The sequence below is a fragment of the Lagopus muta genome, chromosome 13 (genome assembly GCF_023343835.1).
Source record: "Lagopus muta isolate bLagMut1 chromosome 13, bLagMut1 primary, whole genome shotgun sequence".
Classification (NCBI taxonomy): Eukaryota; Metazoa; Chordata; class Aves; order Galliformes; family Phasianidae; genus Lagopus; species Lagopus muta.
Window position 1 is genome coordinate 10,638,764 of NC_064445.1, and position 14,025 is coordinate 10,652,788.

Consider the following 14,025-nt stretch of genomic DNA (forward strand, 5'->3'; position numbering starts at 1 on the left):
AATTTGCCCCTCCAGAGCCAACACCCAGGTACCACAGCTTGTCTGTGCCCCAGGTGGGCTCCCACATCTGCACCAGCTCAGGGTGTGTCTGCTCTCCTCTCCCAGTGCCTGGGGCAAGACCTTCCCTGAGGATATTTGATTCCCTTTTGTGTTATCCTGATTTTTGCAATTAAAAAGGTTTCTTCAAGTAGCAACTAGGATTCAGCTAGGAAAAGGCTCATTGAAAAATTAAAAGCTACCTTTGTGAAAAATGTCTGAGCTCCCAAATTGCTTTGCTTTGCTATTAAGAAAATAATGAGAGTTCCAGTTGTTTATTCTTTTTTTTCCTCTCTGAAAGTATTGCCAACAATATTATTGAAATTCTTCAATTACCAGAAGTATAGCTTAAGGGAAGTGAAATTTAGTCAATATTTTTATAATGTTTTTAATGCATTTTTAATTGAAAAGCATATTATTGGAGAAAATGGATAGCAGTGGCTGCTTGCTTTAATGAAAAAAGCTTTAAAAGGCATTTTGCTGCAGATCGTTTTATAAGATAAATCCTAGTGACTCTCATTCTGGCATCTTGGGCCACTGATGTGTGCCTGGCCATGTAGGCAGGACCTGGAGTCCCAGTGTCCATCCGCTTGGGCTCCTGCCTACAGTTTTTGTCTCTTTGTCCATGCGTGTGGTGGACAGAATCTCCCCGTTTCTGTGGAGACAAACATATCCGTGGGCCAGTGTAGCCCATGACAAGTTTTCTTGCTGACTCTTTCCTAGGAAGGACAGAGGACAAGCATGCTAGGGATGGGTGACTGCAAGTGCACGGTCTGACAGCATCCTCATCTTCTGCTGTGTTTCCACAGGTGTCACCACTGTGCTCACCATGACCACGCTAAGCATCAGCGCAAGAAACTCGTTACCTAAAGTGGCGTACGCGACGGCCATGGACTGGTTCATAGCCGTCTGTTATGCCTTTGTGTTTTCTGCGCTGATTGAATTTGCCACTGTCAACTACTTCACCAAGCGCAGCTGGGCTTGGGATGGCAAGAAGGTGTTGGAGGCCCAGGAGATGAAGGTGAGCCCCGTGGCCAAGGCCAGGGTGGAGTGACAGAGAAGAAACGCTGCACAAGAGAGCTGCGCTGGGACCAGGAGTGGGCAGCATGCAGCTCCATAGCACTTCAGGAGGCTGGATGCTACTTACTGGGGTCCCCAGTTCAGGCCTTGACTGGAGCGGTTCTTGAGTTGTGATGGAGGAGGGCTGGTCACTGTGCTTAGATGGAGAAAAACACCCAGATTGAATGGCTGCTTTTCCCTGTGTGCTTCTGCATGACCATTTGCCAGGGGAAAAGGAAATGCATGCATGTTGTGGTCTTGCTCCACTGGTGATCTCCTTTCTCTGTCTCTCTCTATCCTGCAGTATGTTGCCTGCATGCTGCACAAACACACGTATACCACGGGATACCAACCTTGCTGTGTCCCTGCAGTGGGTACCCCTCGCTGTAGGTCTCCCTCCACATGGACAAGCATGGTGCAGCAGTGGGGAGCTCCTAGCACTCATGTTATTGACCACAGCTGTTGCTTTGTAAGCTTGGGCAAAGAGGGTGGGTGGGAAGCAAGCAATCGGAAACAGCTACTGGCTGCAAATTAGTGCCTGGCATCACCCACGTTTTCCCTTCAGCCTCTCTGGTAGCATCCTTCCTGACAGCCATCACCATTCCTGCTCAATCCCCCTCCCTCCTCACTGACTTAATCTCAGCTGTGCAGAGAAATCGCTTACTGTAGCATGCTGCTCCTTGCTTGTATTTATTGAATCAATTTGAAAATCATATTTGTCCTTGTTCTTGGTTCTGGAGCCTCTATATTTTTCTCCTTTGCATTTTAATGTGTTGTTTATAATTGTGAAGCTCTACCTGGCAGAATTGCATTAACTTTTAGGAGGACAACAGTCAGTCTTCTCGCTGGTATGGAGGTCCCAGCAAGAGGACAGAGGCCTTATGGAGAACCACAGCCATCACTGGGTGCTGAATGCCTTTGTCTTGTATTTCTTGGACTCTCCATCTGCTTATGCAGCTGTGGTCTGAGCACCAGACTCATGGCAGAAAGGCTCCAGAGGAGGCCTGCTGGTGGTCTCCCACCTCCATCACATACAATAACTGGGTCTCTAGAGATGGGAGGAACTTTTGTCAGAGATAAGAGGAACTTTTCTGGGGTCATTGGCATGCGTAAAGAACCAAGCAGGTCCTCAAAGCAGCTGTGCCCCTTTCAGTGCAAAGTCAGGATTCACACAGATGTGGGCAATTCGTGTGAATTGAGCACAGTCAAAAAAGCAGCAAGGGCTCCGAAGGTTTTGATTCATCATAAAAGTGGCACTCTCCTCAATTTATTTATTGACCTGACACTGTCAAAGTAATCATGCTGAAACAATAGGGTAAAAGTGTTTGCACCTATGGTGATTGAACAAGAAAACAATGCAGGACCAGAAATGTTTCAGAGGGAGCACTCCTTGTGAGAGTTTGCTGTCAGATGAAGAATCAGGAAGGACTCCAAATCTATAGGTGCTTTTTCAAGCCAACCCTGTTCCTTACCTGATCCAAAGTCAGACAGCTCACCCACTCCTGGTCTCTGCAGCTCAGAAGCTCCGACTGCCCCATTCTCTCCGTCACAATTTTATATGTGCTACAAATAGTCACATCTGACAGCACTCCTTGAAGGAGAATTCCCTGACCAGCTGTGGACTTTCAGAGAGCTTGTGAATATGATGCGTCACCATATTTGCTTTCATCTTTATTCTACTGAATATTTCCAAGCAGTGAATTTGCTACAGAATGAAGGTGCCTTGTTGGCCCAGCTCCAGCCTTTAATTAGCTCTTCTTGAAACAATTGACAAGCCAGGTGGTTGAAACCACAAAAGAAAGAGGAGGCAAAAAAAAACTATTGGCGTTTTTAAGCATTGGTACGAGGAGTAAAACTGCCAGTGACAAGCCCACGCTGAGCTCTGGTCTCTGGAGAGCCTTCCCCCAGCCAAAGAAAGTGTTCTTCATTGATGGGATAGCAAGGATCCTCACTCAGTCCAGGTTTGATTGTTTCCTTGCGTGGATGCGAGCAAAATCAATAGGTGTCAGCCCTGCTCTCACCTCAAATGCAGGCACAGCAGCAATGCTTCTCTTCTGATTTAAAATAAATCAGTGCCTTGCAAAAGCTGCTGGTTGCTGCCAGGTGCTCCAGAGCTTCCAGTTTCTCAGGGCTCATCCTGTTCTTTCTTTCTCCTCTTTGTCCATTCCATCAATTTAGAGGGAGAATTCTGTGGGGAAAAGCAGGTTTTGGGGTGTATAATATAAATGGTGGGCTGATCTTGGTGAGTCACTGATCTCTACATCATAAATGATCATGCTGTGGCTACAACCACAGTTGGGTTTTGATTCTGGCTGGGAGCTACTCTGCACATACTCTGCAGTCCTTCTCTCATGCAAATCAGACAGATATCACCATTGATCTCACAAAAAATTTCTTTTAATGCACACTTTAATATGATTTGACTAATACTTCTTGGGCCCAAATATTTTCCAAGCTTTTCCTGTCCTCTACTACTACTTTTTCATTGTAGATGATTCTGTATTTTTGTGTGCATAGCAGCTTCAACCAACCTAGAGGTGCCAATTGAACTGGAAAGAGTATCTGAATCCAATGCAGAAAACTTCTTTATTAGGGATGAATTTTAAGAAAACATCACCGGGAAGAAGACAGAAAACAATAGTAGTTGGGGAGAAGTGAAAGGCCAAAGAGATTGGCTCCAGTAGTCAGTGAAACTCCCTATCTCCAGCATCTTCACCCACTTCAGGACAGAGGGACTGTGTATGAGGCCCTGCTGCACTGCATCCATCTCAGCCATGGGGGTGGCTGTCTTTGGAGCCAACAAGGTCTCAGGAAGCTGAGAGAGGCAACCCTTAATGGTGATTTCTCCATTGGAAACTCATGAACGCTGTCATCTCTCCCTCATGTTGGAGCATACTTGGAAGACAGTAACCTAAATCTGTTTCCACTGGCAATGTCACAGCTGTGCATAAAGTCCATTTTAGCTCTGTATCTGTGCAATGCTCTGCAGTGATGCTTGGTGGAAAGACACAATAAAAACAATTCAATTAGCTGCACTCCTACACATGAGAACAAGTAAGAATACACTTCAAATGGAGTGAAGCCAAGCTTTTTGTCCAACCTACCCTTTAGCAGTTCTAAGTCTGCCCCTTGACCATGGTCATCTGAGAATCATTAGTTTTTCCCCTTTGTTTCTTTCTACCCATGGCATCTTTGTTTCAGTTCCCTCCTTCCAATAGAGGAAGAACAAAATTTCATAGGCCTCTATCTTCAACCAATTTACAGACTCACAGAGTGGTTCAGACCCATCTCTCTTTTTTTTTTTTTCTGCTTAGTTATGATAAATATGTTTTCGATGGGACTTTTTCCTTTTCACTGCAGCCCATGTCTCCTTCTTTGTCCTACCACATTCACACGTGACCTGTGGCTCCCCACAGTACTGCAGGTGATTCATGTTTTCAGCATCTTCACTAGACTCCACACATCATTCTTCCACACCATTTCACCCTCTTTCTCTCAACACTATCCACGTGGCATATTGGGCTGACCAAACTTCTGAGCCTTTGTCTGCACATCCAGAGATCATAAAATCATGTCAGTCACATAATCAGAATGAAGGTGAGATGGGAGAGGTGAGTGATGCACCACAGATACTGTGTTCGGTTTTAGGTTCAGTTTCTCTCATTACAAGAAAGACACTGAGTTGCTGAAATGCATTCAGAGAAGAGCTGTGAAGCTGCTGACGGGACTGGAAGACAAAATGTTTGAGAAATGGCTGAAGGAACTGGGGTCGTTTAGTGTGCAGAAAAAGAGGTTGAGAGGAATCCTCGCTGCTTTTTCTAATTAGCTGAGAGGAGGTTGTAGTGAGATGAGTGTCGATCTCTTTTCTCAGGTGACAAGTGCTAGAATGCAAGGAAACATCCTCTAGTTGCACCAGGGGAAGTTTAGATTGCATGTCAGGAAGCATTTCTTAAGGGAAAGGATGGTTAGACATAAAATAGGCTGCCCAGGGCTGTGGTGGAGTCGCCATCACTGAATGTATTTAGGAGATGTGTGGATGTGGTGCTTAGGGACATGGCTCAGCTGTGGACTCGTAGTGGAAGGCTGATGGTTAGAGTTGATGACTGTAAGGGTATTTTCCGGTGTAAATGATTCTGTGATGCCAGGGGTCACACCAGCAGGTGACAGTATCCTGACTTCAACACAGACTGCTTGTTAGTGCAATATTACATTGCCACAAGCCCTTATCCCTTCTCAGTCTGTGGACATCTCAATGTAAAACACCTCATTCCTCAGACACAATCAAGGTTCTGGCACACTCCAGAGGGGAGCTATGGCTGGCATGAGGGAGAGGTGCCATGTTTGCTGGAACATCAGTTGCAGTTATAGAGTACAAATATGCTCCAGACTGGGGCTACTTGGAGGCATTAAGATGACTTTTCTATGCAATAGCAGGAGGCAAATACATTGCATTTCTCCAGTAAAATCCATGACCCAGAGGTGATGGTGACTCTCAGTGTCCCATCAGGGCAAGAATGCTTCCAACCCAAACTTCTAAGCAGGGAGCAGCTGCAGAGAGCTAAGTCTCCAACAGGTCATCAGCAGAACCAGTAATTCCCACAATTGCAGGGCTTTATCCTTTAGCTCCTCAATAGAGGGCCTGGGAGACAAGAATATCTGACAGCTGCCATTGTAATCCAGCGTGTGTATTTGTGGAAGAACTTGTCAGACTACAGTATCCAGGGAACATGTTTATCTTTAGACCAGGTTTCACAGCTTTTCCCTCAAGACAGCAGCTCAGACTTGGTCTCCCAGAGCCCAAACTGGGCCACAGAATCAGTAAAAGCTTTTCAGCATAGATGTGTTAACTAGGACAAGTTTTCAAATGCAAATGTGGGGTTTCCTCCTGTTTTTCTATTCTTCTGTTCCGGGCTGACATGGAACTCCTTGCAGATAAGTATGCAGGGGGAAGCAGAGGGCTACTTTGCAGCTGATAAGCACATTTTGCTTTGTTTAATTATCAAAATCTTGCCTGAAACACTTATTTACAAAATGCAATTTAGTGACTTCAGGCTGAACCATTCCTTCCAATACCTCAGGAGCCTGTTTTCTCACATGTGTGCCTTGATGGGAAGCTGGTACCCTGGAGGTTTAGCAAAGGCTCCCAGCTCTGTCCAGGGCAGAAGATAGCTGTGGACAACTGGAAAAAGTCACTCTAAAAGTTCTGGAGCAGAAAAGCTAGCCGAGGCTGAGAATGTCATGTCACTTACAGACATCTTATTCATGTAATGTGGCTGATTAGTACTCAAATAATCACAGTGCACTTCAAATTACATTCTGCAAACAAGTGTTTTTCATTTCGTTACTGATTATTAATTATTGTATTGCCTCCAGTAGCTATGTTATTAACTTATCGTACTAAAACATATTTGAATGCTTTAGAAAGTAGAGCACCTTTTGTCCTTCATTTGCTTCTTGTCAGCTCTTTAGCAGGAAAAGTTCACCTCCTGTATAGAGGGTAAAGGCTGACATGGTTCCAACAATTGCGGGAATCAGTCACTCAATTAATCATTAAAGATCATAACAACCTCTTCCACATTATCCATAAAGGAGTATGAATACGGTCTGATCAGTGGTTTAGTCTGATCTGGACACTAAAGACCTCATTCTAACAGCAGGTTAATTTCTGTAATTGCTGTAATTACTGTGAGGCTGCAGTCCGAGCTGCGGTGTTATTGGAGAGGGATTTAAAGATCGCACAGAAGTCTGCTTTTTCTAAGATAACCAGAAATATTCCTGGTGGCTGTGGATGCATTTACAACAGAACTGCAGCCTGAAAGCTAAAACCCTTGGAGCATCTCTACAGGACGGATGGTCAATCTGCCTTTCCAGTTCCCTGTGCTACCCAGAGGTACTGCTTGCTACTGGTTCCCAGGCAGGGAGGCTGAGATGAACACGTCCTGCTGGCTGTTTGCTCTCCCCTTCTCCTGGCTGTCACGTTGCGCATGGCTCCCATGTGCTTACATGCAAGACCGTACCAAGCAATTCTAGGGAATGGTTGGATGGGCCTAATCTTGTTTTCCAGTTGTTTTTGAATAGAAGATGAAATCCATAATCACACTTTGTTCTGAGTTTCCATTTTAGATTCCCACTCTGATTCATTGCTGTGTCTAGCTCTGACTCTGGGTGTCATTACAGTGGACACCATATGGATGCTCAGAGGTGTTGGGATGTGTAGGATGTCTGATGTCTGCACATGAACAGACTTCATTCAGTGGGCTTTTCCCAATAGATTTGAATTGTCTCATACACTATAGCCTATAGTGCATCTGGTCCCAAGTCCCTGACAGTAACAGAAAGATCTCCAGAGCAGGGGAAACATCCATCATTATTTCTAGCTCTATCTTCCTGTCCACTCATCTTCACTAACATTGGAATTTTCTGCCTTAAGCATTCTTCTTCATCCTTCAACACGTTACATCAAACACGTAAGTGCATCCTTTCCGTTTCTTATAGAAGCTCTCCACCCTTCAGCACAGACAGCATTGATGTCCCTGCAGCCTGTGGCAGGGCTGTACTTATCTGCCTTGATTTGCAGCAATCCTTAGATATGAAGGCAAGATGAAAGGTTTCTCTCCACTCCTATAGCATCTGAAATCCTCAAATCCAGGGCTATGGCAAACGCTTCCTGTTGGCTCTGTATTGTACTTAGGAGGCCATGCAATGCCCTAAGGAATCCCAGAGGCATTTTGGACATCATGATGTCCTTGTGAAATACGCAGGCCACCAAGGCAGTGTAAGATAGGGCCTTTTAGGATCATGGTTCAAAAATACTGCAGTGCAGTCAGACACATTATTAAGGCCACTGGCTTCCTGCTTAAAAAAAAAACAAAACAACAACAAAACAAAAAAACATAATTGTCAATGGATGTTTCTTTTTCTCACCTGATTTGGGAAACAGACTGGCAAAGCAGAAAATCAAGTTATTCTCCTAGGATGACCACAGTGGTTCTCATTCCTTTCTAAAGAGTGCATTCCTGATTCATCTCTCCATGGCTGAACCTTACATGCAACAGAAAACAGAACCCAACTGAGGTAGAAATCAAGGAGTTTGTATATAGTTTGAGCTTGCCTTCACTTCTACTGACCTGGCAATATGAAATATAGACTTGGCAGCACTCAGTCAACCAAAGCAAAGGATCACCCATCTTGGGCAGATCTTGCTGAAGTGCAGCTGCACACAACTTCACATATCACAGCCCTGATGTAAGGAACTGCAAGGAGGCTGCAAACATAGCTGTGTGGCTACAGTTATAGGACCTGAAGCCAGACCTAGCACCTAGCTGCTAGGCCAGGACCTCTTTGCACTCCATGCTTCATGCCAGGCTTACACAGAACAGGTGATGTAATTGAAGGAGATGTGGTCCAGCACATCCCTCTGCTCCAGCAGCCCTTGTGGCAGATGTCACAAGTTCTGGTCACCTTCTCACCACATTCTCCTTCCTTCCACAATGCTGCCTTCTCAGTCTCTTGCTCCTTGCATCCTTTCCCACCTTCTCAACCAGTCAGGCAAGTGAACTCAGAGGACAAAATGTTCTCTGTGCAATTCTACAGTCACTTCATCTCTGTTATGTTCTTCTTCCACCTTCCCTAGAAAAAAGAGCCAGTGGCACTAGCGAAGAAAACCAACAACACCTACAACATAGTTGGCACCACATATCCCCTCAACATTGCCAAGGACCCTGGCCTGCCCACCATCTCCAAGAGTGCTGCTGCCACTGCTACTGCCACCAACGTACCCCCCAAGATGCCCCGCTTAGAGGAGAAGTTCCCAGAGAGTAAGAAGACATACAACAGCGTCAGCAAGGTAGACAAGATGTCCCGCATCGTCTTTCCAGTCCTCTTTGCCATTTTCAACTTGGTCTACTGGGCCACCTACGTAAACCGGGAGTCGGCTATCAAAGGAATGATCCCCAAACAATAAAACGAATCAAACAAACCTTCCATCAGTGAGCACCATCCAGGCAGGAATTCTCCAGGGCTTTCTTCTTTTCCTGTTTTGTTTAATTATTATTGTTCATTTGAAATTAATACTATTATTACTATTAGACCGTTCTTTTATAATGTAAACAAAACTGTGATTTTAATTTAATCCTGTATGTGTCTATTTTTGTTTTACTTTGATGATAAAAGGAAAGGAAAAGGATCATAACAAGTTGTGCCTCTGACATCGTGAGTCTGATGTCCCCCATCTGTCCAAGTCACCCTGCGCTTCCATCTCTCCCACTTCCTGCCATCTGCATGATCTGCACAACACTGCCATGCCATGCTCCACTCCACTGGGGGCTGCTACTATTGCCTCCCTCCTCTTCTGTGATGGACTGCCCTAGCGTGGTGGATTCTCCTAGTGGCTTGGACTCAAGGACATGGAAGCCTTCAAGGCAGTCTGCTAGGCTGCTTTTTGGTGCCCAGGCTGTCAGCAGAACCATGGCAAGGGTAGAACAGTGTGATAGTATCTTGTAGTTACCTATAGGGCTTCCTCTTCTCTGTCACCACCAAACCCAGCTGCTGGTTTCCTCCATGTCTCTTCCCAGACGAGAACAGGTGAGAAAGGTCTTGTCCATTGTCCTGTATTCTTGGGGCAATCCATCTTAGAGGATGAGATGTTTTCTGCCAGAGAAATAATTTTTCTGAGTCATTCAGCAAGTCTGATGCCTTGGACAGGATACAGTAGCTTTAAGGCCACATGCATTCAGCCCCAGGACTGGAAGCCATAGAGATCATGTTCAGATGTTCAGATGATTTATCACTTTCTCTCTGTCCACTTCCCCTTCTTGGCATCTCCTGTGCTCCCCATTCATTGTCCTTTGGTTATTCAGCAGCCCTCAGCAATATCTCACTGTTTGAAGAGGGATTTAGGCATATAAGCCCATGCCTTTCAGGAGAGCCTCACCAACAGAGAGGAGCACAGCTGTGGTGTGTCCCATGGTACATTCTTCTCTGATGCCCTAGAGCAGCAGCAGTGGTGATTCAGGCCCTTTCCTTCCCTGGCGCACCATGAATCACTTTGCCATCTGTGGGAGATGAGGCTGCAGTTGATCCCCAAGAACCTACCTGTCCCCCATGAATACAGCTGAGCTCACGAATACATGAGCCCATGAATACAGCTCACTACCCAGGGAGAACAGCAGAAGGGGTCCTTTGAAACAGCAGGGTGATGTTGCTGTCCAAGAGAGATGTGTGAGTCAGGTGCCATCCCACAAAACCACTGAGATGAGACCCAGCTCTAACACCTGCAAACTCTTCCAAGAAAAGCCCTCTAGTACTTTCTGCTGCCCTTCTGACCACCCCCTCGACCTGCCCCCAGCACATTTTGGGTCCATACAGTCTGCCCAGGGACTCGGAACCCCCAGGTTGATGTCTTCAGCATTGCTTTGAGCCTCTGCACCTAGCTCAGTTCTCCATCTGGTGCATGAGCAGGGCTCACCCCACCTGGAATATCCATGGGGACAGTGCAGGGCAGAGCAGGATGCTTTGTCCTGTGGTATGTGCGGCATTGATGGTGTCCTGCCTGTCCCTTACCTCTCTTGCTGGCTCAGCAGCAGTGCACGAGGAGAGGAGCTCAGAGTCATTTGGCTCAGCCCCTGGCATGGTCCGTTCATGAGCACATCCCCACCAGCAGACAGCATGGGGTGAGAGACAGCACATTCCCAAAACAGATGCTGAGGAAACTGCCTCTATCCCCAGCATCCGCACCCCAAGCTGCCCATGACATTTCTACAGTGCCTTTCATTCCCAAGGGCTGTGAGGAGGGAAAAGTCCCAGCATCAGGTTGGAGGAGTGAAGGGAGGGTGCACCATCCCCAGCTCTTCTGCTGGACAGGAGGCACAGCCATGCTGCTTTCAAGCCACCTGAGCACTGCTCCACACCCATTGCTCCCCTAGGACCCTCCTGCTCTCCCCATGCCGACACCATCCTCTCCAGCAGCGAGTACCACTGCTGCTGCCCTCCGTCTCCTGGGCTCCCTGGCAGTCACTGCTGCACTAACTGCCGTGAGGCTGTTTGGTTTGTACTTGGATGTCATTTTCTTAAATAAGCTAGATGAAGTGTATCTCATAAAACATTCATGTCACTATAATACTCAGGCCTAAGTGAATGAAATAGAAACCCTATAAAAAGCAAAACAAACACAATAAAATGGTAACAAAGAGTATACTGTGTTTACTAATGGAATTATGTTGAAGGCAAGCCTAAATATGAGATCCAGTGACTTGAGTCTCCTCGTTAGTCCCCTCTGCTCCCCAGGCAATCCCCAGAATCCCCTCTGCCTGAGGGTGATCCCGCCTGGCTCACTGCACTGTCAGGTGCATTTCTTCTGCCCTCCAGTTGCCCAAGGCTCTCATTCCTCCCCAGGATGCTGCCCTCCAGTGCCACCCACCTGCTGGCCTGCCTTTGCTCTCCTGACTCTGAAAACTTTGCTCTCTGCTGGGTAAAATCTCCCTCCCTGGATCAGTGTGAACGCGCCTTGAAAGCCAAGCCTGTTCCCACCACAGCCTGGCACTGGTGCTGAGTCTTCCTGCCAACTGGAAGCAGAAGTACCGGCATCCTTTGGTTAAAGACAACAAACCAAACAGGATTTGTAGTTTGGCTTCCAAGCAGGGAAGCATTTCAGGAAGATAGTTATAAATAAGTGGTTTAGCATCTCCTGCCAGCAGACATCACAGAGAAGATAATGTTCTTTTTTTAAAATCTGTCAGAGGCTCAAATTGGGATGTTTCCCTCCCAGCTAACATGAAGCTGCTGATGGGTCCTTTTTCTACAGTGCTAGCCCAGCACCAGCTACTGGGGTTGGATCCTCATTGTGGCAGCAGCTAAGGGATCTGCTTTCATAACTGGGGCCGTGCAGGAATGGACCTGCATACAGCCACCACTAGTTTGCTCCACAGAAAGATAGTTGTGCACGTCAGTGCTCCAATATTTACTTTCTTTTGGCAAGACCCAAAGCCCTCTGACTTGAGGAGAGTCTCCCAGGAAGGAACTGGAAGTCCATATAAGAGGCCAAAATGATCTGTTATTCTGCACCCCTGCTCTGCAGCCTTAGACAGTGCAGTTCCAACCTGCAGCTACATTCCTCCTCAAAATGGGAGGTGGATGTCTTGGCATTCATACCTTGCCTCTCCCTTGCTCTGAAACCACATGTAGGCACAATCAGTGTGTTTTTGGAGTGCTCTGTGCTCAGGAAGGCAGGGGCTGGCTGGGCTGAGGCCATCCAGGCAGGCAGGAGAGGCAGTGCATGCTGTTTGTGGTGCAGGAGGGAGGGGAGAAGTAGTCACTGGGTGCCACTCACTATAAAGGGCTGATAGAGATACCTCCATGTGATTGCTCTGAAAATCTTGAACATCACCAAGCAGGACTGTGACACTTGAGTGCTCCTCCATGCACCAATTCAATGTGAGCAAAGACAGCTCCACCACTCTCTAAGTTGTACAGAAAGTGTTGAGGCCAACACAGTTCATCTTCTCCTGACCTCCACCAGCCTGGTGGCACTGGTGAGGACCCAGTTCATTCATTGTAGGACCTGGCCAGTATGAGCACACCCCGTGCTTGCTGTTCCCAAACACAAACCATGTAGCCCCTTTGTGCATGCCAGGTGCTTGGGACAGTGGGCAGCCAATATGTGGCCATAGCAAAGGTCCATCGCAGCAGGGCAACCCTTGCTGCAGTCCTCTTCCCTAAACGCTGTGTCTCTCTTGAACCCACCCGATCCAGTATCTACACGGGCTTTGCAGCCTTGAGAGAGACATTTCCCTGCCTCCTTGGTGGTAGGGAGGGCTCAGCCAGGGGGAGAGGCATATTCATGAAAATGTAAATGCTCTATTAATGCTGATGTAGGGGAAAAAGCATTGAACAGTTCACTAAGCTTCTCTCTGTATCAAGCTAAGCTACCCCAAAGGCATTTTTGGCTAGATGCCACAGCGCAGATGGGATTGATGGCTTCAAGGTATAAATATTTACTGTTTGACCTTGTTGTTGTTCAGTCAGCCAAGGTTTTTATACATATATATACGTGTGTGTGTGTGTATAGTTATGCTCACGAACTCTTTATATCTAAAAGTCACACTTCTTTCTCTTTGGAAGGGAAAACTGCCACTTTAAATTGTTTTACTTTATTCTCATTCTCTTTGCTAAATCTTCTGTAAAGAGATTCATCTGTCTCTGCAGATCTTCTGATGGCTTCGGGAGGCAGAGGGAGTGAGAGGAGCAAGGCAGGAGAATCTCTGCACTCCCAGCCCTTAATGGAGACATGCTAGCTGAGACCAAGGTCACTGCTGGCAGCATTGCTCACACCTTCTGGGAAAACTTAGTGCTGCATGTCACAATTTCTTTAACACAGCCTTTTTATTCCTGCCCCTGACGCTAGGGAGCACTCAGGAAGGCAGCACAGCTTTTTCAGCAGATGAATGCCACGAACCTTTAGCTCTCCCACAGCCACACAACCTGGGTGCGTGCAGCTGAGGTGCTGCAGCAAAGGGCTGCAGACTGAGCCCGCTTTGGGAGGGAGCACAGAGCCTGGCTGGCTCCATTTTTGTCATACCCATGGCCAAAGGAAGGCTGCAGGTAAGAGGAGCACCTGAGCTTTTAAGATCCCATCTGCCTAGAGAGGGAAGCGTGGGGCCACGTGAGCCAGGATGCTCTCACTGTCTTCGAAGGCTCTTAGCTCTTCACTGCTGCCTGAAGGTCCTGTCAGCTTGCTAAGCCCATTGGCTCGCATTATACTGCTGGCAGCACTGAAGTCTGTTGTTTTCTTCAGTGTTTTTGCAGGGAACCAGCAAACATAAAGGCAATCATATACTGAATAACTTGATTTTGCAACCACAAAAGTAGTAAGAGTAGAGTTGGGAAACCTCAGTCACTACCAGGTTGCCTTCGCCAGGCCGTCTTTGGAGTGGA

General features: G+C 46.9%; 1 protein-coding gene across 5 annotated transcripts in view; it reads left to right on the forward strand.

The window, feature by feature from the left end:
• Window positions 1-10,231, forward strand: part of GABRA3 (gamma-aminobutyric acid type A receptor subunit alpha3) — a 91,935-nt gene extending 81,704 nt beyond the window's left edge. For 4 of the 5 annotated variants that reach the window (XM_048959592.1, XM_048959593.1, XM_048959589.1 and 1 more), the window contains exons 9-10: window positions 846-1,057; window positions 8,729-10,231. In XM_048959592.1, the coding sequence (XP_048815549.1) occupies window positions 846-1,057; window positions 8,729-9,058 (542 nt within the window). In that variant the 3' untranslated portion in view covers window positions 9,059-10,231. Of the gene's footprint in view, window positions 1-845; window positions 1,058-1,917; window positions 3,801-8,728 lie in introns of those variants that run through there. The other variant, XM_048959594.1, reaches the window with a different exon arrangement.
• The last annotated feature ends 3,794 nt before the right edge of the window (window positions 10,232-14,025 follow it).